At 45.8% G+C, this 24,639-nt stretch overlaps 1 protein-coding gene across 1 annotated transcript; it reads left to right on the forward strand.

Annotated features, from left to right (window-relative positions):
* Positions 1 to 80: 80 nt before the first annotated feature.
* On the forward strand, positions 81 to 24,026 carry LOC117217965 (ATP-dependent DNA helicase DDX31). Its single transcript, XM_033465911.2, has 8 exons — positions 81 to 316; positions 784 to 1,893; positions 1,966 to 2,186; positions 2,404 to 2,986; positions 3,544 to 3,774; positions 9,651 to 9,993; positions 17,078 to 17,285; positions 22,725 to 24,026. The coding sequence occupies exons 1-8, from the start codon at positions 257 to 259 to the stop codon at positions 22,867 to 22,869; spliced, it is 2,901 nt and encodes a 966-aa protein (XP_033321802.2). The 5' UTR covers positions 81 to 256; the 3' UTR covers positions 22,870 to 24,026.
* Positions 24,027 to 24,639: the final 613 nt, after the last annotated feature.

The raw sequence follows: 24,639 nt of genomic DNA on the forward strand, positions 1-24,639 counted from the left end.
GCGTTTTTGCAATTGTTAATTGGAAGGCAAACGCGTGCAGTTTCAATATTAGCCTCGAAACCAGCGCGCTTTCGGCTGCGCATGCGCGCCACCGGCCGAGGCAGTTCGGTGGCAGCGCGCGATTAATACATGTGCTTGTAGGTTAGTTCTCGTGATTCTTTCGGTATTTACGATCGATTCGTTCGAGTCTGTGCCGGAACAGTGTTCCGATTGAGAAAACAGGTGGCTGTGAAGCATGGGAAGTATTGGCTGAACGATGACTGTGCAAGACATGGATATTTCTTTGAACATCTCCGCGGAGCCTGCTCTGCACATGGTAAGTGACGTTTCGATGGGTGAACATACTTTGTATGGATGTTTTTCTATGAAAACTATGAGACAAGTGCATGCAAGAATAATATAGGATTTACGATTGTTACGCTTGCTCGATATTGCTTTCCTGTTGATTTTTACGAAATCATTCTGTTCCAAAAATATGCGAGAGGACCCTTTTCCTTATGGCGGGCTTTTGACTCCATTTTGATTTATGTCTGCGTTAATTTTGATATCTATTGAAAGTGAATTGTGGTACGAATACCACTGTATAGTGTCTTTCTTCTTCTCGTCTGTCTTCTTTCATTATTAGCCACCTCGGTAGTGCATGTGCTACTGTGGCTCGAGTACGTTTAAGTCGGGTTCTTGTGAAGTACGCGGTGTTGCAAAAATTTGTGGGGTTGTATTCCTGCACTCTTAACAGTTTTACAGATTTACAAAAGTCCATCATTCTTGACTCTTTTTACACAGAGCACCCAGAACAACGATGAGTCTATTCTTAAATTAATGAAAGCACAAAATAATAAGACTCGTAACAGCAAAGCTATAGTTAAAAGTAAAGTGCAACCTAAATCTGTGAGTACAATACCTGCTGTCTCTCAGAAGCGTCTTAAACAGAAGTCCTTATCTACCATTGTTGCTAACAAGTTGAAAGGAAGCGCTTTTGCTAAACAGACTTTGGTAAAAGGGAATAAAGTTCAAAAGAAAGTAACGTTTGAAATATCATCTGGAGGCATTGAACAGAAAAAGCCTGACCAGAAAGTAATTAAAGCATCTTCAAGTGTGAATAGCAAAGATGAAGACTCGAATAAGCCATCATCCAATAATGATAGCGAGACGCACGAAACACCTGTTATATCCTTTACTAAAGTTACAAAGGAAAACTTTGGTAAAACGATATTAGCAAGGAAAAGGCCCGTTAGAGACACAGAAACAAAGAAGTCTCTCTCTAGCATATTTTCTAAGCAAGATGAATCTAAAAATGCTGAAGTTATTTTCTTGAGATCGTCGCAAAAGGTGGATACAAATGAAGATGTGGTTCCAAAGAAGAAGTCTAAATTAGAGGAATCCCAAAAGTCTTTGTCCACAACAGAAGAAATAGGCGTTAAAAAGAAAGACAAAGAGAAGAAGAAGAAAAAGAAAAACGCCGATGAGAAAGGTGCAAATGCTTTTCATAAGACCATTGGGAAAGTGTCTTCCCTCTTCGGTCACAATCCAGAGATACCAAATATCGGTCAAAGGCTCGTGAAGCCAATAAATGAGCCGGTCTTCACGGGAACAACTTTCGAAGACTTAAATATCCATCCCTTCACAATTTCTAACTTGAAGCAAAATATGGACATCACAGAGATGACTATAGTACAGCAGAAAACAATTCCTCGAATACTCTCCGGCAAAGACATTTTAGTCAGGTCGCAAACAGGGTCTGGGAAGACCCTAGCCTATGCTCTACCTATAGTAGAATTCTTGCAGAAGGCCAGGCCCAAATTAAGTAGAAGCAGTGGCATGAAAGCTCTCATAGTTGTGCCAACCAGGGAATTGGCTCTACAAACATACGAGTGCTTCTTGAAATTAATCAAAGTGAGTCTAATGCAGTGTTTGACGCATCAGGGATGCGGAATGACAGTTCAATAATTTTTCCTACAATTTTAGCCATTCACGTGGATCGTGCCAGGATATTTGGCAGGGGGTGAAAAGAGGAAAGCAGAGAAAGCTAGGCTGAGAAGGGGATGCAATATCTTGGTAGGCACACCTGGCAGATTGTTAGACCATATTCAAAGAACCGCTGCCTTGAAGCTGGGGAATGTCAAGTATTTCGTTTTGGACGAGGCCGATCGAATGTTCGACATGGGCTACGAGAAAGATATATCGGGGTACGTGCTCTCCGAAATTAGCGTCACACGATCACTTAATCCTGAATCCTTTCAATCATCAAATTTTCATTGACACTTTTTAAACCTGATTTTTATAATCCCCTATATTTTCGCGTCGAAAGATTTTTCGATCGTCGTTCTATAATTATTTAACCACGCATTTCATTCAAATTTGAGAGAATAGGGTCGCAGAGGGTGAAATTAACGATTCTTCCAGAATAGTAAGTGCTCTAAAGGTGTCCACACCGAACGAGAACACGGATTACGACGCGATGAAGATGCTCCGACAGAATACGAAGAAAGTGTTCACGGAGGACGAGGTCGAGGACATGGACCGGAAGTTAGACACCTCGCGAGAGATAGAAGATGAATCTGAAGCTGAATACGACGCTAACGAACCTGTTAATCAAAGACAAAAATATCATTCCAGCAGCGAAGACGATTCCAATGACGACGAACCGTTTATTAAAGTGAAAAAATTCGCTCAAGAAAAGATTTTACCAAATAACGATGACGACGACGACCATGAAGACGCAGGGGTTGTTGATAATCAATCTAGGAGGCAGACGATCCTGCTTTCGGCTACCTTGACACAGGCCGTGGAGAAATTAGCTGGCCTCACGATGGTTAAACCAGTGTTCGTGGACGCCGCGCAGGAAAATTTGAAGCTGATCGGCGACGCGACCAGCGGGGTCAACGAGGATCTGGTGGTTCCTCAAAGCGTGACGCAAACTTACATTGTCACGCCGCCTAAGCTGAGGATGGTCACCCTAAGCGCTTACATCGCCGGCAAGTGCCAGGTAAACAACGTTGCTTCCTTCAACCGTTTTGTGAAAGAAACGTGATCTGTGGGAAATTCTCCGGAGAAAATAAATGGACTCTCACGGAGAGGAGTATGTCATTTAAAAGTTCGTATGCTGCGCAAGTTGCGTAGTCATTTTGTTGTTGTTGCAAAATCTTGAGAAAAGGAGCTTTTTGCAGTTTTCTTTTCTAGCAAAATTGCTACAGTTTATTCAATATTATTATATTATTATATTATTATAATATACGCTTTTAGACGAGACAGTTGTTCGAGGAAAGAGACTGTTCAGTTTCATAAAAAAAATACCTAAATATTATATGTAGTCTCTTGGTAGAGAGACTGTTGCTAATTTATTTCTCAAGATTTCGCCACAGAAAAATTACTAGAACTTGTCGAATATAGAGATAGTTGTTTGAACAAAATGCATTTCAATTTCTTGAGAAGAAAATTCCCACAAATTACAGTTCTCGAAATAATTGTCTAGACATGCTCCCTGAATGGTTTTTTTTTGAAGTTTCGGTAGTTGAATAAAGGATGTCCGCGTGTATTTTGCAGAGCCACGGCCAGCACAAGATGCTGGTGTTCATGGCGACGCAGGACATGGTCGATTATCACACGGAAATTCTGTCGTCGGTGCTGGGCAAACCGGTCGACGACGAGGACGAGGACTCCGATCCTCTGGTGGACGTCGAGTTCTTCAAGCTTCACGGCAGCATGACGCAGAAGGATCGCACGGAGGTGTTCAAAACGTTCCGGCAGGCGAGAAGCGGCGTGCTCCTCTGCACGGTGAGCTTTTTCCGCGGACGAAATCCGTTGTTCAATTGTTGTCGCGGGGGCGGGCGAGAGAGGATCGTGTAACGCCGCATGAAAGCGATGACACTGTTCGCTCGAGAGCAGGAATTAGTATGAAGGGGCCTGGTGCGCGGGGCAGAGCAGAGCAGAGCAGAGCAGAGCAGGCCGGAGCGGAGAGAGGAGAGGAGAGAGAGGCCAAAGAGAAGGAAAGAACAGAAGAAAAGCCGGGGATAGCCGACGGCACTCCCTGAGCAGTAAATTACCCCGTGGCTTATTCTTTCAGGGCGGAATTTAATATCTCTGGACCCACGCTGCGTCCGGAGGTTAAAAATTATGCGCGCGCATGAGGCCTTCGTAACGAGTATAATTATGATTGCTCGCCCGTTATGCGCCGGCCCCCTTCTTTAATTGTTTTCTACTTGTAAAATAGCGAATGCTTAACAATAACGATACCGCTACCAACCGGAGGAATCCCGCCGGGCAACGCCTCCGGGCCTTGCAACTAGCTTCTCGCGATCCTACTCTAATTTTGGTGCACGTCCGCATGAAAGCAGACCGCTTCCTGCATCGTGCAATTACGCAAGAACCGCTCTCTTTCGTTTGCTAATTACCCTGAAACCGATCGAGCGCCGTGCCGCGCCGCGCCGGCTCAGACCTCGCGATCTAGCCTAATTGAGGTTCCCGTTCCGTTCAAAATTTATTTCACTGCTACCTCCGCGTTACCCGAGTCTCGTTCGGATTTTTATATCCTAGAAGCCTAATCGCTGCGTCGAATTTCCACGTCCCCGTTTAATTTGAAAAAAGTCCTAGCGCTCGAAGAATCTCGACCATTTAGTTGCACTTTCGTCGATCCTTCTTCGCGCGTCGAATACGGCGATCTATATAGGATCGGAAGGCGCTCGATCATCGTGTGAAATCTGAGCATCCTAATTCCGGTTTTCATCGGCGACGATCAACAGTCTCTAAAAATCCGCTTCCTCGAATGATCGTAATTCTAGTCGCGCGGTTCGCGTACTTTCCACGCCATTTGCTGACAAAAATGTCGGATCTCCGTAATTACTTAATTACGGAAGGAACGAAATTCGAGTGCTCGCGCGATCCAGCGAAACGATAGCCGGCGATCGCGGGGCTCTAGCAACGGCGAAAGCGGTCGATCACGCCGCGAGATAACCGCTCCCGGGAGATTCAATAATAGCGATGATTAAACCGATTGTTATTAACATTATCGCTTCCCGGCCGGTTTAACGCGAGGCTCGCATGCCAGCGCCGCGGCCGCAGGAATAATATCCGGGCCCCGGTCGAAAATTCATGCTCGGCGACACGCAACGAGTGACACCTTTGCCCACGGGGAGGATTAATTCGTTTTAATCAGGCGAACCGGCGCCGTCGATCTGACACGTGTTTCACGGTGACTCGCCGTGGGTTTTCCTGTTTCGCCGATGCCCGTTTAATTGCCAACCTGTTCCCTGAATGGCCGGATTAAGGGACACGCGAGGAGCGTTCCGAACGGCCCACGTCGAATCGAGGAGATTCAAAGATTAAAATCGAACTACCGAGCTCTTTCGGCCACCTTTCGGCCACCTTTGCTGCGCCCCGGACGAAGTTAAATGTTCCAACGTCGCAGTCAGCGTTCGGCCGGCGCGTTAATTATATCATCGTTATCACGGTCTTCGATCTAATCGCGTTATTTATTCTCGCGTAGAGTCTTCCTCGAGAAATATTAACGACCGCTTCCGCAGGTCCCGTGAAAATATTCAATCGAAAGTTCAGCCGGAATTTCAGGCGCCGCGCGGAGCTTCCTCGAAATCGGCGAACGCTTCTCCAATTGTTCGCGCGATTCTACGAAAGCGAAAGAAGACGTTAACATCGAAGTTACTGCATTCGGTGTGGATTATTCAACCCTTTGCAATTGAGTGCCGACTCCAAGACGCCGTTAAATATTGTCTTGTCGCGTTACAAAATAATTTTAGCATCATCGAATTTGTTTTAATATTTAAACAATTGCGCGAAGCGTAATCGTTGCTTCAATTGCTTCCGTTGCTTCAAATGCGGCGATTTAAATGAAACGAAAATATAGATTTAGATTTCGAGTTGAAACGGCTTCGAGTGCAAAGAGTTAACTTTTCTCAGTTTTTCTAGGCTTTTCTCGGATCTACGCGATCGTAGGCGATCCACAGAAGATCCGCGTTTCGATCCGCAGAACGATCCGTCTAAATTCATATTCCCGGCGCTGTTCGCGTCGGATCCAACGAGCGATGTCGAAGGAAGTCGTTTCGAAAGCGATCGAAGAATAATCGAAAGTTTACGATCGCCGAGGAGAGAGAGAAATGTTCTCCGACGTGATTCCGAGCGGCCGAGATAAAGTTTCGGTGAAATTTCGGCGCGGCGGCGAGATCATCGTCTCTTCGGTTGCATGAGCAACGATGGCAGCCGGCCACATTTCACTGGCGTCACTTGCGCCGGAGAATTCTATGGCAGCGTTATTAATTTCCACGTTGAAAACTCACGTGGAGCCCCCGCGGATGGAATGTTCCGCGGCTCTCAGCGGTGGTGGATCCGGATCCACGGGGTGATCTATGGCCCGAGTGAGATGTTTTGAGCGGACGATCCGTTCTCGATCCTCCGGGCCACGATCGCGGCCTCTCTCCCCTAAACGATCGTTTGTCTTAATCGCTGCCATCGATCGCTCCTCGTCCCTGTTTTCGTTACATTATATCGCGCCGGTGGCAACTGCGCTGCTTGTACCGCAAGAAACACGCGTAGGCGTTGCCCGACGTTGGCCGGGGCATTATCGAGCGATCTTTTTCGGTAAATCCTAATCGGGCCTGCTCCTAGTCGACGATCCATTATACCCTGGAAATTATCGCCGGGCGATTCCGAGACGCGCCCGGTGATCGAGACGGTCCATCGCGCCTTCTGCGCCTCGATCGCGTTCGGCTTCGCGATCTTCGTATTAGAGATCTCTCCTTCGATCGTTCTCGCCCGACAGAATAGGATCGAACGAATCGATCGGTACGCTTCGAATTCGCGTATTTATATGTATATCCATGCGTCGAGAGCATTATCGCGCGTGTAACCGCTCGGCGAAATGGCCCTCGATATTCTACAGGATGTCCCAAAAATGTCTCGCAATCCGAGAATGGTAGGTTCCTGAGGTAATTTGAAGTAAGTTTGTCCTTGGCGAAAATGCAATCCACGGCTTTGTTTACGAGTTATTAACGAAAAAGAGTGACCAATGAGAGGCGAGATACGCTGGCGCAAGGCGGCCGAGCGGAACTGGGCTTCGTGCGCTCATTGGCTCGGCTGCGAAGCGCTAGGTGGGCTCGCCTCTCATTGGTCAGTGTTTTTCGTTAATAATTCGTAAACGAAGCCACGGGTTGCATTTTCGCTAAGGAAAAAGTTACTTCAAACGATCCCAGGAACTTCTCATTTCTCCGGTTTACGAGACATTTTTGGGACACCTAGGGTACATACATGGGGTATACGTTCGATAAAGTAGTTTCGAATCGTTCTAAGGAGGACGTGCCGCAACTTGTGCAACGATGCTGCTTCTGAAATCTGTGCAGCTACATTCGGTAGTGCAGGCAAGTTGTTGTTCCAGCACGATCAATCAAGGATTGAATTACGAGCCGTTAAAGATTGCTATTGCGTATTACCATCTAAAAAGGGCGAGACAACAGCGAGGACATGAACGTTGAGAAAATAAAACGATTACTTGCGTACAAAGCTAGATTAGATCCCCATTGGTTGTTACAATAAATCATGTTCCGCATGGATTACATGGATTACATGGATACAGTGGCCCATAAAAGAGTTCGTACACCTTCTAAAACGTAGTAGCTTTTTTAAAGCTGGATTATAAGTGACTTGAATTTTTTTTAGGCGATGGAGAGACCACTGTATTAGATTAGATTAGATTTAAATGACGCTTTTTAATTTTGCCATTACTGGGGATAAGAAATGAAAAGATAAGAAGCTGAAAAGCTTTTTTAACTTTTTTATCCGAGCTTGTATGGTCATTGTCCGCTAGACTAGTCCCCCTATCATCTAAAAAAAAAAAAAAAAGAAATTGAAGTCACTTAGTCCAGTTTTAAAGAAATTATTGCGTTTTAGAAGGTGCAGTGAATCGGCTTCGATATTTCAAGATTCCTTCGTAGGAGTAAAGAATAAAGCTTTGAATTTTTTATGGCACTAAAGAGCAACAATATAACCTATTTATTATTAAAAACAATTGTCATACCGCGTCTTCGTTGTACAACGCTGGCTCGTCGCTTGTGTCACTTAGGACCGCGTCGAGGATGCAATTCGGCGCGCGCGCGCGCTCGGCGAAAGAATGCGCGTCGCCCCGTCGATATTCGTTTCTACGTCCGGTGCTCCCTCGCGCTCGGCGCCCGGACCTTGGCGTCGTAGACCGGCGTCGAATTAATTCAATAAAAAGAAAAGAAAAAAGGAAAGAACCGAGGCGACGAAAAGGAAACATAGAAGTCGAGACGCGTCCGTATCGTGCCGCGAAAGAATTTTCGGGGCCAGGACGCCGCCCCCCCACTGGTGGTCCGGGATTAGTCTCCAGGGCCGTCAAGCAGAACCTCGATGTGCTCGGTTCGGTAAATCATTGGTTAACCGAACGCAAGGAAATCAGGGCCGTGCTCAAACGTTCGCCGTTGGGGTCCCGCAGCGGGCGCCCGCTGCCAGCCGCGCGCATTCACCTTTGTACAAAACGAGAAATCGACGCGGTTTGTAAGACATTTGTACCTGGCTGGATCGCGCGCGCACGCTCTCCGCTCGACGATCAGAATGAACGCGCTTTTGCACGGCGAACCTGTGCGTCGATCGCGGATGAAATCGTCGATCGAGAACTAGTTCGTGTCGATCGTTTTATGAAAAACCTGTGCGTCGATCGCGGATGAAATCGTCGATCGAGAACTAGTTCGTGTCGATCGTTTTATGAAAAGACGACTTTTTCGAAACGGGAGTCGATTTGGACGTTTTTGTCGATACGTTCCTTCTTCGCCGGATGGAATTCTTACGGGGACATTGACCGACTCTGCTAGGAGTTAATTCGATAGATCGATAGTCGATTCGATGCACGGTCCGATCGCGATAGTCGAAGACAAGCAGCGATAACGGACGCGTAATGAAAAAGGTTCGTCGATTAGAAGACGCTAGGAAATTCTAAAACAAATTCGACACATCTCGCAATCATTTCGTGCCTGTTGCAGATCGATGTGCAACTATTTCCTCGTTGGATGGAACATTTGAGATCTCGAAATAGATCTCTCTGGATCGTGCCAGGGAGACAGAACATTGAATCTCAATATAATTTAATCATTTATTTTATCTTTATTATTATAATTTAATTATTTATTTAGCAATGACTTACTTTGCAGAAATTCAAGTTAGGAATCTAAATTGAAAATAAAATAATAATAATAATATAATAATTATTATTATTAGTCTTATACATATTAATATAATAATAATAACTATTATTATTAGTCTTATATATATTAATATAATAATTATTATTATTATTATTAGTCTTATACATAGTAGTATAATAATAATAATAATTATTATATTTATTTGATCAGCGGGATCAAGTCCCTGTGTTACAATAGTATAGCAAATTATTATTATTATTAGTCTTATACTTATTAGTATAATAATAATAATTATTATTATATTTATTTGATCGGCGGGAGCAAGCCCCCGTGTTACAATAGCATGACAAATTAAAGGAAATTTTTTGAACAAAGTATCATGAACGCAGTGTCAAAGAGCTTCAGCACATCGGTTAGAATCGTCGCAAGAATTCACGCGTTCGAGTCGATCGGGTCGTGACGCAACGCGGATTATTTCTGTTTTCCCAGGACGTGGCGGCGAGGGGATTGGACCTGCCGAAGGTGGACGACGTGGTGCAGTACACGGGTCCGATTTCAGCGACGGATTACGTGCACCGAATCGGCAGAACGGCGCGAGCCGGTTCCTCCGGAACGGCGACGATCTTCCTGACCCCGCCGGAGATCGAGTTCGTCCGGATGCTCGAGTCCAGGCGCATTCGAATCAAACAGGAGAGCATGGACGACGTGCTCGGCAATCTTCTGACTCCCCTGTGCAAGCACAGCTCCGCTCATGGTGCGGCGATAGCGTTGCAGAACGAGTTCGAGACGTTGGTGCTCGAGGAATCGAAGCTTCGCGGCAGGGCGGTGAAGGGTAAGTGCGATTTAATCGTGCCTCGATGTTATTGGTTATCCGCGAATTATACTCCTCGGGCATAGTTCGTTCGAAAGATCTTCGAACGAAGACTTTCCTTCGATTCGCGCGATTTTATTCTCCCGATTGTTTCATAATTTTGCAGCTGGTATTTTTGTGTCGGTTGTTTTTGCATTCTCGGTCGCATTTTCATTCCACCACGTTTTATTTCGTGGCAGATTTCGCTGCATTTGAAGCTGGAAACGAGCGAATTTTTATCAGTGTACAAAACGAGGGTTATGTTTGTGTCTTTAATAAATACAAATATCGACATTGAATGCAAGATTTAAATTTTAAAAGCGCGATCAGACGGAAAACAGTGTCAAAAATCGAAGCTTTCGGCGTAAATCCTGACACTTGCCCTCTAATTTGTATAATATATAATAATAATAATATAATAATATATAATATATAATAATAATAATATAATAATATAACAATATATAATAATAATAATATAATAATATATAATAATATGATATATATATAATTGTATCCGAATTAACCCTTAACGGTCTAATGCCGTCACACACGCGGCAGAAATCGATAGAACCGTAAAATCTGGCAGGAAACATCGGAAGAATAGGCACGATTGTTTCGATGAAAATATATCAACGAAGTTTTATTAAAAACACGAATATCTCTTCTCTATATTCGATACAAAAATTTCCAGTAAAAAATTTCTCTTCGTCTGAAAAACAGTCTGGACTTGGCAGTGGAAATAAATAATTTTGGTCCCCTAAGGGTTCAGTTGAATTAACCCTTTGCACTCGATTGGTGACTCTGCAGCACCATTAAAATTCACGATGTCACGTTCTAAAATAATATTTACATCGGCAAAGCTTAGATCTAAAAAGATCGTTAAGAGCGTAACCGTTGCGCGAGTCGCAATAGTCGATTTCATACGCATAAAACGCACGTTGTCGTGTAAAATAAAAATACTATAAGTCGGAAAAATTACTTCAGATTTACAGTTGAAACATCTTCGAGTGCAAAGGGTTAAATTCGTGGTCGATTAAAAATCTCGCGAGCGACGATCCCGAAACGCCGACGATCGAAAAGGGTGTCGCCAGGGGTGTAGGCCGAGGAATCGCGGGGGATACGAGGGCGAGGCGCCGATAGACGAGAAATAAATAGTTTTGATCCCCTAAGGATTAATCCAAATTAATTCCCGCCGAAGAATGAACGCCCGAAACTGAACGTCCCTCCCCTCCCCCTAAAAAGCGGGACTCCGAGTCCGAAGGACCGACGACGCTCCTCTTTCCGATCGCGGATCGTCCGCCGATAGAATCGCAAAACTCGCGGCGCGAATACATATAAAAATGCCGGACTCTCTCTCGCCGGAGAGAGCGAGAGGGGGGAAGAAAAAAATCGAACCGCCGTCGATACGTTGCCGATGAAAAGGGGGATGGCATGAAAATCACGCGGTGCTCGATGTAACAACGGCCGGGCTAGCGAGGCAGCGGTTTAATAGAAAGCCGGATCGGCTTTACGGTCTTCCGGTTAACGCGATTCCGAGCGGCAGCTCTCCCGTTGAAACACAAAGTACTCATGAAATTTAGCGAAGGATGAGGGAGCGGCGCCCATTCCGATTCAGTTGGATCGGAACGAAAGCGAGCTGACTTCGGGGGGGTGGTAGTAGCGGTAAGCCAATTCCAGCGGGCCACCCCACTCGCATATAAAGTAACCCCCATACGCTCGCGTTCGAGAGCCTTCACTCTGTGTCTCGGTTCTCGTCCGCCGCTCCGATATTTACATACTCTATGGACGAGGAAGGATGATCTTGTTTGCCCGTGTGCCACGGCCGCCCTATTAGGGTCGTTCGGCCACCGAATTTATTTGCTGCAATAATAAATCCATTAGGACACGATCGTTCCACTCTAGGGGAGAGTAGTAGTCCCCTGTAACGTTCGTTCTATCTATTCGTGATTAGCCGGGCCAGATGATTTTATTCGTTCGACGGAATTGGCTGGGACCACTCGGAGGAAACCTTCGGTCTCAGGAATCATCGCAGAGAGAGAGAGAGAGAGAGAGAGAGAGAGAGAGAGAGAGAGAGACAGAGCGCGAGAGGAGAGCGCGAGAGGAGAGAGCGCGAGGGAGAGAGAGCTTAAAAGAGAGAAAGAGCGCGAGGGAGAGAGAGCTTAAAAGAGAGAGAGAGTGAGAGAGAAATAAAAGAGAAGTGTGAGAGAGAGAGCGCAAGAGACAGAGCGAAAGAGAGCGAGAGACAGAGCGCGAGAGAGCGAAAGAGAGCGAGAGGTAAAGCGCTAGAGAGCGAAAGAGAGCGCGAGAGACAGAGCACCAGAAAGCTAGAGAAAGAGAGAGAGAGCAAGAGAGAGAGGAAGCGGCAGGCGATTTTTATTTTCGAGAAAGATCCGATCCATTCTCGAAACGTAAAATAAAGACCATAAATCTTTCTAAGAGGTTCCGGAGTTCCGCGGGTTGTCCCGCGTCAGGGGTGGCTTTACACGAAGGTTAGCCACGGTTTTTGAGCGCTTAGCCGCTCCAGATTTGAGTGACGGTACACAGTTAACCACTTGACCGTTCCTCTACGTGCTCCGGGTGATTGATAGATTAATTGTCGCCCGGGCGCGATTCGGCCGCGCTCTCTCGCCCTCCTCCCCTCCCGTTGGGGGGGAAGCTGTGTACACCGCGCGGGAATCGAGGCGATCGGGGAAAAGAAAGATGGATAAGATATTGGAATCGATATACGGCACCCGCAAGATTTGTTAACACAAAGATCGCGTCGGATAGGTAGGTTCCGTCGAGACACTATGGGACTCTCTACTACACAGCCACATAATTTCCCCTCTTCCCACCCCCAAGAATTTATTTAATTCCTGACCGACGGAGGGGCGGGCCACGGTGCGGGGAAGTGGAAATCTCGCTAATTCGTAACATTATCACCCCAATAGATCCGAACGGCCCTCAATAGCGGACGCAACTCTATGGAACAACCCCCTGGTCTTCGACCCCTACCGCTGACCTAAGAGACCCGTCCACTCGGCTCGTATACGGGGTGTCTGAACCTACTTGAGCTGCCCAAACAGGGCCTCCGATTTCGGTGGCAATTTATCGAAGCTGCTCGTGTCGCGGTCGTTCGAGTTTTAATTTTAGCATTGTTAGTATTATTCGGTATTGTTCAGTATTTAATTTCTCTTGGAATTTCTCTTCGGTCGCGCTGTTGTCTTCCTAGCTGCAACTAGGCTAGAATTTTCTTGCTAGCTTCTCGGCAGAAAACAAAAGTTATTATTATATTATTATTATTATTATTATTATTGTATATTTTATACATTTAGTTTAATGCTGAACTATTTGCACTAGAACAACGTGCCAGACTCTACTAATAATAAAACTAATAATAATAATATAATATATATATAAAATAATATAATAACTAATAATAAAATAATACAACTAATACTAATACTAACTCTAATACTAATAATAATAAATGTTCTCAATAATAATAATAATAATAATTAGAAATGAAATCCAATTTTTTTGTTATCAATCGTTGGCAATTATAAATACAATTGGCACGATAAATATAAATTCTCTTTCTCTCTTATAGGAATTTATTAACGACAAAGGGGCGCTAATCGATGCAGTTATTGAACAATTCGCAGTGCAAGTAAAATTCCCCATAACAAATATTAAGTTCGATTGTTTCGCACTGTAAAAATCCCAGAACATTCGGTTTCGACTTATTAAAAATGAATTTCAAAAGCCGGTCAACCTATTGAACATATTAAGCATCGGCAACGGACCGATAAAATCGTTGTTCTATTTAAAAAATAAACGATCAGCGCGAATAAACCATTAGCTTTAAAAAATCCTCGTCGCAATTTCGACTCTCGAGGGGGTATAATTCGCGAACGGAGGAACGTTTTCGGTGAGAATCGGCCTCGGCTCGGGTTAGATCGAACATAGTGTACACCGGTTATACACCCTCCGAGGGGGTGGCCGACACAATCCAACCACTGAATGTGGCTTCCGCTAAAACCACTTACGCTTTGTGGCGAGAGACTCTTAACAATGCGATACAGGATACAAATACAATAAGACGCAGTTACATCACTTAGGAACAATGCCGCCCCACGCGACCCACTCTCTTGCACCCCCCTCGGCGTCGCCTCGCTCCGCGTTCTCGCGGAGAGATACACCACCACCCCGCGTCGCTGATTTATGTGCTAAATGGAGAAAAACATTTCTCCCTTTTGAGACGGCGTCGTCGACGCCGGGACACACCGGGGAAAGATCGCCGCGAGTTTCTTTCCGCAAGGAGGAGACGGCCTCGGGATGGAAGGCAGACGGAAATCCAGCCGGAAAATGTCGGGTCATAAGGTCTGCCGCGTGAATTATCGGAATTAAGGGCGTTTAGGTATCCCCGACAATGGTCCACGACCTCGAAAACTCTGCCTTTTCTTTTTACTCGTTGAACCTTTGGCAACGAACCAGTGTATAAAATGTATTACGTTATAATGGATAAAATATATTGCATTGTAATTTATAAAATATATTAGATTATAATGTATAAAATGTATCACATTATAATTTATAGAATACATTAGATCATAATGTATAAAATATATTAGATTATAATGAGTAAAATATATTGCATTATAATGTATAAAATATATTTCATTATAATGAATAAAATATACTACGTTATGACTTATAAAGTACATTAAATTATACTGTATAAAATATATTACGTTATAATGAATAAAATATATTACATTATAATTTATAAAGTACAGTAGATCATAATGCATAAAATATATTAGAGATTATAATGAATAAAATATATTGCACTATATAATTTATAAAATATATTACATTATAATGAATAAAATATATTGCACTATAATTTATAAAATATATTACATTACAATGTATAAAATATATTACATTATAATGAATAAAATATATTGCACTATAATCTATAAAATATATTAGATTACAATGTATAAAATATATTACATTATAACGTGTAAAACATATTAGATTGTTATATATAAAATATAGATAAAATATTATAGCTGTTATAGATAAAATATATTATAAGAATAATGAAATTAGGCTTTTACTGCAAGCAAGAGCTTTCTTGCTCGAATCATTTAAAAAATTTGGGTACAACATATTTACCCCTCCAATTACATTTATCCACAATGTATAGACAATTTCTTAGTTTCTCGAGCTAAAGATAACTCTGTGCAAAGCTACTTAGAACAGTCTGATCCCATCGACCGCCAGCCAGCGATCTAACAGTACAAAGACCGAAAGTCACGGCTTATTAAAAGCGAACGAATAGTTACGTAAAACGACGACGTCCATCGATGATTTACGCGTACGACCTGCGGCTTTTGTTTTTCGCCGTAGCGATCCCGAGGGGTGAAGCTACGAGGCGTAACGAGGCCGAGAACACTCGGAACGGTTTTCCTTTCCGCGTCGACTCGCTCTCAGACATCGATAATTGTAGCTTTCAAAAGTTGGATACCGAACGTGCGCGGAGGGGTGGGGCCACGTTCGAGTAGCTTCATCCGTCAAAAGAGCGGGCAGAAAGCGGGGCACTTCACGGTAGATTTTTCGCACGGAATGACAGTAACACTGGCACATGTCAAGTTCTCTCAGGATCGGGGAACCCCCAAGGTTCTCACCCCCGCGACGACCGAGCGAGCGAGCCGAGAGGCTACCTAGAAGAGAACGCTGCGGCGAGCATAAGGGGGTGACTATTAGCCACAGCACTTGACTCGACCCCCGTTAATGCCTCTTAATAGCCCGGCCGGGGGCACGCCGCCCCATAGAATCGCGGCGCCCAGGCCCCGTGGAACTTAATGGAACCACGATTAATAAGGGCGCGCTGCCTAACACGCAGCCAGTGATTATGGTTGCGTTACGGCGGAGCGCACGTGGCCTCATTTACGCGGCGCGGCCGGTACGGCGCTCCACGAGAATGAAAAAAAAATAAAGAAAGAAGCAATAAGCTACAGCCACTGCAATTATATCTTTTCAATTTTTTAACGAGAAGTTTCGAGCGTCCAATTTAGAAGATGCGCGCCGTTCGTTCGTGCAATATTAAGCGATTTGGGAATGCCACGCAATCGATCGAGTCTCGATCGAAGCCGGAAATGATTTGTTTTCAGTTTCTTCTCGATCAACCGTTGGAATTAGAGAAATTCTTTTGGGAGACGTTTCTGGACGAACCTCTTAAAACGGCCCACATTTTTGTGAGTCCTGAGCGAGTGAAGTTAACAATTAATTTGACACATTTGCAAGCGAGATATCGAGTTCTAGTGAAGGAAACGATGTTCCAGAATGTTCGAACTATATTTTCAAATTTTTTGCTGCGAATAGTATTGCTAGTTTTTGAGCGACACTTTGAATACCGTGTGGCGTATCGCGTCGCATGGAAAAAGCGGCGTCGGAGAGTTAATTGCAACGTGCGTAATAAAAATCGCGGCAAGTCCGAATAAATGCTATATTACTGATACAGTAATGTCTCCCTAATTGACGCTCAGATTGTGTACGAAAATGGACAATTTGGGAATAAGAGATACGATTATTTGAGCCCTCGTTCTTATAATTGTTGCCAATTCGTAACTGTAAAAAACGAACCGCAAGGCTCGAATAATCGTATCTGCTCTTCCCAAATTGTCCATTTTTGTGGTCAATCTGAGCGTCAATTAGAGAGACATTACTGTATCGTTAATATTGCATTTATTCAGACTTGCCGCGATGTATTACGAGATAAAATTCATTTTTATATATATTTTATTACCTATATTTATTATTTATATATTTATATTTATATTACTTATATTATATATATTATATATATAAGTAATATAAATATCTCGCTATTTTGTTGGAGATAATAAAATTATTATATATAATTTTATTGCTGCGCTCGCCCTTATCTCCAACAAAACTATTTCCTCCGCCCCATGCATCGAACAGATCAGCCCTCCGAGCTCTTAATCGTTCTTTCGCTCGCGCAGAGTTCTCCAAAAAAAAAATAAGAACAACGTCGTTTCGTTTACAGCGTACATTTCCTGGATGCGTTTCTACTCGAGCTACCCCCGCAACATGCGGGAGGCGTTCAACCGGAAGGAGCTCCACTTGGGCCATTACGCGAAGAGTTTCGCTCTCAGGGAGACACCTCAGCGGATCGGCGGGATCGCGAAGAAGCTGCGGGAGAAGGAGGGCGATCCGCAGCAACAGCAGCACAGGAATCAACTGGCGAACGAGCGGTGAGTGGTTCGGTATTTCGGATCGATGAAGGGACAGAAGAGGATCGTGGCTGGCTGGCCGGAAGCCATGAGGTCCCGAGGACGTCGAGGACGGTTCGGCCGACCGGTTCGCGACCGTTTGAGAGAGTATCGCGGAGACGTGCGGCTGTGCTCGCAGTATTAATGACGGATTCATGCGTGGCTTGCCGTGTTAACCGCGATGCGGCCCGATTTCTCCCTTCCCTACACCACCACCCCGGCTTCCCTCGGTTTCCCTCGGTTCACGGTAACTGGCGGACGCAACCACGTGGAGAACGCACGCCACGTAACGCACACGCAGAGAGAGAGAGAGAGAGAGAGAGAGAGCGGCGCGCGGGACAGCTCTCCGGTGGCTCCTAGAGAGGCCAGATACGTCAAAACTGTCGCTTTGTGTCATTCGTCATGTACGACGAACGGGCGGACGTTCGTGTACGGTGGCTGGCAGCCATAAGCCATACGGCTCTCGTCTCTCGTCGTGCTCATCCTCGTTTGTTCGCCATCTCGCTCCGTTTCCCCCCTTGTCTCTCGCTCCTGTCCTCTCTCTTTCTCCCCTTATTCTGTCTCTCTATCTTTCTCTCTCTCTCCCTCTCTCTCTTTCTCTCTCTCTCTCTCTCTCTCTCTCTCTCTCTATCTCGCCGGGTATGCATTTCACATGGCATTCGGCTGGCTTCTGCCCTTCTCCAGGCTTCTCCTGTTCTCTCTCCGACCACTCGGCCTCGCCCCGCGGCTCTCTCGCTCCATCTCGCCATTGTTCATAATTATACAATACGGCTATTAAACAGACTGATGCGACCGCTGCTTCCGGCCCTGGCTGCGCCATTTACGGAAACCACGGGACGAGCACGAGCCTCCCTTCACTCCCTCTCTTCTCTCTCTCACTCTTGCTCTTGTTCTCTCTCTCTCTCTCTCTCTCTCTCTCTCTCTCTCTCTCTCTCTCTGTCTTGCTCTGTCTATGCTGTTCCCCTCTTATGCTATCTCCCTTCGTCGAAATCTCGTGCACAAACCGAGCTGATTTTCTCTTCGCCGCCTGCTCCTCGCTGCGAAGCCGATGCTTTTTCATCGGCGACGCGTTCCGATGAATTAGGCTTCTTGCTTCTCTTCGGCTTTGCACTCGGCGCGCACCACCGTTTCTTTCCTTCGGCTCCTTCGCTCGTCGAAAATTTCCTGCATTCTTCACCCCCTCCTCCCTCTGCGGACGAACATGCGTATCTGGCACTTTGGATTGCGTATAAATGATTTAAATAGTCTAGGAGCCCGGAGAATTTAATCTTCAGATTTCGTATCGATTTATAACGTTGCAGCGGTTTCGCGCCAAGAAACGAATTACGTTGAATCTTGAGACCGCGATCGATCGTAATGTTGTAGTGCAATAGACGTAATCGTGCTACTAGAATTGCCATAGGGTAGCGGAGCCGGTTACTGTGCGGTCCATTGCAATTGCTGTGCTCTTGGTTTTCTTTCATAATTTATATTTATATTTATCGACTGAGACGTATTAAATTTTTTTGTGTTGCAAAATAATCGAAGTAAAAGACTGAAAATATTTAACACGCCTCATTCGGTTAATACAAAATTAACCCTTAGGGGACCGAAACTATTTCCGGTTTACACACTGCCAAGTCCAGACTCTTTTTCAGACGAAGAGAAATTTTTTACTGAAAATTTTTCTATCAAATATAGAGAAGAGATATTCGTTTTTTAAACAAAACTTCGTTGATATATTTTCATCGAAACAATCGTGCCTATTTTTCTAACGTTTCCTGCCAGATTTTACGGTTTCATCATTGATTTCTGCCGCGCATATGGCGGCATTGGACCGTTAAGGGTTAATTATGCGCGAGAACAACCTAATGCCAATTGGTCATCCCGCGGTAATCAGCTCCGCTATCCTATCCTCCGCATTCGTCCGGCTTAGAAAGCAACAGGCTTTGCTCGAACGCCGCTTCTGGCCGAGCAGAAGCAGGTCCTATTGCACCTGCGTTGAACAACAATTCACACGAACCGGGACCGTTTATTTAACCTTTTAGGCACGACGCGCCACTATAGTGGCTTCCGCGGATGTCATCTCTCTGAACGACGCGCCACTATAGTGGCTTACTCTAGTAGCTCACTCGGTCATCTTCTGACTCAAATAATCGTCTTCGTATGCATTGTTTCACACTTCTTTTGTCTTCGCATCGATTTACAATATACAGACTGATCTTAACAATATAATTGCTAACAATATAACTGTATCTTAACACTTTATCGACCGCTAGCCTATTTATCGGCTTTTCGATTGCCAATGTTTATCGATCGCTAGCCTATTAATCGGCTCTTCGATTGCCAATGCTTATCGACCGATAGCCTATTAATCGACTTTTAGCTATCGACGGTTTTCGCTTCTTTACTGTTTTGTTAGTAGCTGACCTCCTGTATGCTGACCTCCCCATATCCTTATGAATTATAATTATAATAATAATTATTATTTATTATTATTTTTAAAGGAATAAGCACAACACAATGAATAGCGAAAATTTAGCCGGTACTGGGAGCAAATGCGCGCGCGACTAAGCCAGTCCTTACTGAGTGGCAGCCTCAACCACGACCGGACGATAAAGTGTTAACAATATACAGACAGAATATACAGACACTCTGTACAGTACATATCAGACTCTGCCGTCCAGAGAGATAGCCTCGCGCAGAATTCAGCCGTACCTAAAAGGTTAAACGTCGCTAATTTCCATTCGCACAGATACTCCGCGTCTCCAATTAACGATCCAGTTCCGCGCGACACTGACGCAAGCACAACACGAATCGTCGTCGGGCAGAATGCTTTTTCCAGTGTTTCTCGCGGCAAAAGGGAGAGAGAGACCGAATCGCTGCTAACCGGCTGCTCGCCACCGCGAAAATCGCTGAAAAAAAAGAAAACATTCCGCCTAACAACATTGTCGGAATCCGAAATGCCGACGGCTGGTTGCCTTATAATTTCGTCGACTAGAGCAACGCCGGGTCTCCGCGGTCTTATTTCAAACAGCTATTCATTAGGCCGCTAATGAACGCTGCCGATCAAAAGGCTGATCGACACTCGGTTCGCGGGCCGGTTCCTCGCCCGCGGCCCGGCATTCGGCATTAACTTGTTTAATGCGATTTGAATGGGCGTGCTTTCGGCGCGCAGAAACGGGTACCCGACGGGCGCCCTCCGCCCGTAGCGAGAGAACAAGTCCGTTTTAATGGGTGAAAGGCGGGCACCGAGCTGACGGTCCAATGGATCGAGAGACCCGCGGTGTACGCCTCTGTGGGTGCGATTACGCCTGTTTCCCGTCTCTCTCTCTCTCTCTGGCTCTGTGTGTATGTGTGCGCGCGTGCAAACACGCGCGGGAGAACACGGATGCTACGCGAGTGCCCGTGTGGACAAGTCTGCACAACGTTTCCTCCACTCTGCTCCCCGATCCCGCCACTCCGGTGGACCCTTTGCCTTCCTTTGATCTCTAAAAGACCTCTCTGTGCTTGCGATTATGGCTGCTGTTTTTTTGCGCGCGTGGACGCACGAACGATCCAGAACGCGAATGTAGTCGTTCGGGTGCGCGTGGACACGTTTGGACACCGTTTGCATCGTTGTTTACTTTATTTTGTTCCCCGATCCTGGGAATCTCCGATGGACCTCTTCCTTCTTTTGATCTCTCTGGGAGACCTGTGCGGTCGCGATTATGGTTTCTATCTTCGCACGCGCGCCTGCGCGAGCGAGCCAGAATATGAATTTAGAGATTGAGTGCATGTGGACATTGTTTGGACACTGTTTTGTTCACTTTGTTCCCCGATCCTGGGATTTCGATGGATTCTTTCCCTTCCTTTTATCTCTAAAAGACCTCTGTGCTTACGATTATGGTTGCTGCTTTTGCACGCGTGCCTGTGTGAACGAATCAGGACATGAATATAGCGATTGAGTGCATGTGGACACCGTTTACCTTATCTTGTTTCCCGATCCTGGGATTCCGATGGACCTTTCCCTCCTTTTGATTTCTGGAAGACCTCCGTGGTCGCGATTATGGTTTCCATTTTTGCACGTGTGCCTGCATGAACGAGCCAGGACATCGATATAACGATTGAGTGCATGTGGACACCGTTTACCTTATCTTGTTCCCCGATCCTGGGACTCCGATGGATCTCTTAACCTTGGACGATCTCCGGAGGACAACCGCATAAAATGATAGGACGTTCGATGCATCTGAATCGAAGTTTCTTTTATACGGTGTATTCGAAAACTAGCATATACTAAATCGAAGTTGGTGAAAATGAATTTATCCCGATGCCCTAAGATGGTATGGCCATTTAAAGATGGAATCGCATTATCCAGATATATTATTCGCTGCGAGATACAGTAATGTCTCCCTTACTGACGCTCAGATTGTGCACAAAAAATGGACAATTTGGGAAGAGCAGATACGATTATTCGAGCCTTGCAGCTCGTTTTTATAATGGTTGACAATTCCTGACCATAAAAACAAACCGCAAAGCTCGAATAATCGCATCTCCTCTTCCCAAATTGTCCATTTTCGTGCGCAATCTAAGCGTCGATAAGGGAGACATTACTGTATCTCCAATATACAAGATATCCCAAAAATGTCTCGCAATCCGGAAATGGCGGGTTCCTCGGATCATTTGAAGCAGCTTCTTCCTTTACAAAAATGTTCTCCGAGGCACCGTTAACGAGTTATCAACGAAAAACAGTGACCAATAAGAATCGAGTACGGCTGACGCGAGGCGGCCCAGCCAACTGGCGCACGAAGCCCGGTTCCGCTCATTGGCTCGGTCGCCTCGCGCCAGCCGAGCTCGCCTCTCATTGGTCACTGTTTTTCGTTGATAACTCGTTAACGGTGCCTCGGAGAAAATTTTTGTAAAGGAAAAAGTTGCTTCAAATAAACTGAGGAACCCGCTACTTTCGGATTGCGAGACATTTTTGGGACACCCTGTATTTTCGAGATATCTCCAAGATTCCAAAATATCTCAAAATCACGTATCTTTTTCTGCTTATAATCTGCTTATATCTCACGTAAAGAGCGTCGATCGCGCCGAATCGCGCCGAGCAGAAACTATTCAAATGCATCGAAGGGACTTCGCGCGATGACGTTGGCCGCCGCGGCGATCCCGGTGTGTTCGGCGGCGAATGGAAGGAGATCCCGTGAATGAATACGGAGCGAATGATACGGATCGACGGAAAGAAAAAGGCACGGGACGAGTGGAATTCGGCACGGCAGTTGCCCGAATTCCCTCGAGCCGGTGTTATTCGGCCGTGCACCGAAGGCGAGGCCGGCGAGCGCGCGGCTTTTTGCCGATTTTCGATTACCGCGCTGTCTGTCCTCGCCACATGTCGTTTACGTCGAATTACCGAAAATTGCGGGTTCGGGCTAACGCGACGATTAAGCCCTGTGCGATTTCCAGGCCCGACGACGGGGTGCCCGGCAAGCGGCAGCGGGCTGCGCGCGAACAACAGCCGAAGAGCCGCTCGTTGAAGAACGTCAGGATGCTCAACACCTCCGAGTACGGAAGCGGCCTCGAGCCCGCCAAGAAGCCAAAGAAGTCCTGAGCGTCGCATTATCACCTCGACTGGCTGGTAAACAGAATGCGATTTCGTTCCCCGTGATTCCCGGCCTCTCGTGTAAATACGCACCCTCCTTTTAACCGTACGGTTAACCGTCACGGCGAAATCAGGTTACCGACGGCTTTCCGGGAATTCAACCCTGTTCGCGGAGACCACCCCGTTCCCCTCCCACGCCGTCCGCGTCGTCGGTGACCGATCGAACGGACGTTCTTTCGTTCATTGTTCTCGCGACTTTGTTCGCGCCTCGACGACTCGTCATCGAGAAATAAACGCGGTGCTCCAAATTCTCCTTAATTTTCCGTCGACTTGGACAGCGAAAATGCACGATTTGGGAGAAGGAGACGCGATTAATCGGGCCTTGTACTCTGTTTTCACGATCGGTAATTATAAAAACGAGCCGCGAGGCTCGAATAATCGCGCTCCTTCCAAATTGCCCAGTTTTGCTTGAAAGCTGAACGAAAATTAGGGAGAATTTGCTGTCCCCGACGCCGGTGAAATCCGTCGTCGTTCGTTCGTATTTTGTTCAAATTAGGCCTATGGCTTGCAGATGACGACACTGCCGATATTTTACTTCTTCAAGGTACAGAGTAATTGCCGGTTACTATTGAGTGACCAGTTGTTCCGCCTTTCATACGTTTTCGGACATAGTTTCAGTTCATATTTCTCCGACAAGACGCGTTAAATTTCTTAATTCATAAATAAAGAAAATGAATGAATAGGGAGATTCAACGTCTTAATTCGACGGATAGAAAGTTTTAATTGTCCTCGAAAATAAAGGCACAGCAACTGGTCGCGTGGCGCGCGTTATTCTTGATCTCAGCCACGACGATTTCTTCGCATAAATTCCCATCGAATTCGGAGAATACGCTTCGCAACCGCGCGACTAAGAAATTTCAAAATCACTTTAAAATCCTGGAATGACACCTTTATTTAACTGGTAGGTGAAAAATTATAGCTCGTCGATGCGATCACCTTGGTAGAAGAGAATTCGTGTTTATCGGCAAATGTAATTTTACAGATTGTACGTAAAGACTGTACGTAAAGATTGTACGCGCAGACCAACATAATTTTATAAATTGTACGTAGATTTGCAAGATTCTTCAGAAAGATTCTTCGCCGCAAATATATCGTTTCCGAAGACACGCACACGCACATACACGGTGGTTCAAAAATTCCCTGAAATTAATTGCGAATTGTTCAACGAGATAGAAACGGAAAGGTCGCGCGTCTCAGCGGCGAATACGTCGTCGCAAGAATTTGCACGTGGATGCAAACGATTTCGTCGGCCATGCATATGGGCGGCGAGCTCGTTGAAGAGAACGCGAAAAGTTCGACGGAGCCGGGAGCGTGCGAAACGAAGAGGCGGCCGACGCGAGGCGAATAAAGGCGGCGCAATGAGACGAGCGAGGATCGTCGGGACGCAACGAGGAACTGTGCAAGAGTCTCGCATGAAGCCGCAATAAACAGTGCACTAAATTCCGCGGCCCGGACAGCGCACGGATACGGAGTTTTTTGGTCGTAAATACGCGAGGACGGGGGGCGTAAGGCGCGTAAGTATGTCGGCGCGGCGCGCACGGACGAGGAGGAACAGACCGCTCTGCGGTCGTCGGCGGGGAGAGAACAGAAGCGGCGAACGAAGAAGGATAAGGGCGGAGGGATATGATTAATACGGCGGCATTATTTTCAGATTTTTTGCAGCCGGATCCGCGCGGCGCAAATTGCTTGCAAATAAAGGCGGCGTCGGGACTTCTATCG

The sequence above is a fragment of the Megalopta genalis genome, chromosome 1, assembly GCF_051020955.1.
Source record: "Megalopta genalis isolate 19385.01 chromosome 1, iyMegGena1_principal, whole genome shotgun sequence".
Taxonomy (NCBI): domain Eukaryota; kingdom Metazoa; phylum Arthropoda; class Insecta; order Hymenoptera; family Halictidae; genus Megalopta; species Megalopta genalis.

What these genes read in the sequence shown, in the direction of transcription:
- LOC117217965 (XM_033465911.2), top strand. Translation starts at nt 257, where the DNA reads ATGACTGTGCAAGACATGGATATTTCTTTGAACATCTCCGCGGAGCCT. An exon ending in GCGGCGTGCTCCTCTGCACG is followed by an intron (nt 3,775 to 9,650) that starts GTGAGCTTTTTC and finishes CTGTTTTCCCAG; the next exon opens with GACGTGGCGGCGAGGGGATT. An exon ending in AATCAACTGGCGAACGAGCG is followed by an intron (nt 17,286 to 22,724) that starts GTGAGTGGTTCG and finishes TGCGATTTCCAG; the next exon opens with GCCCGACGACGGGGTGCCCG.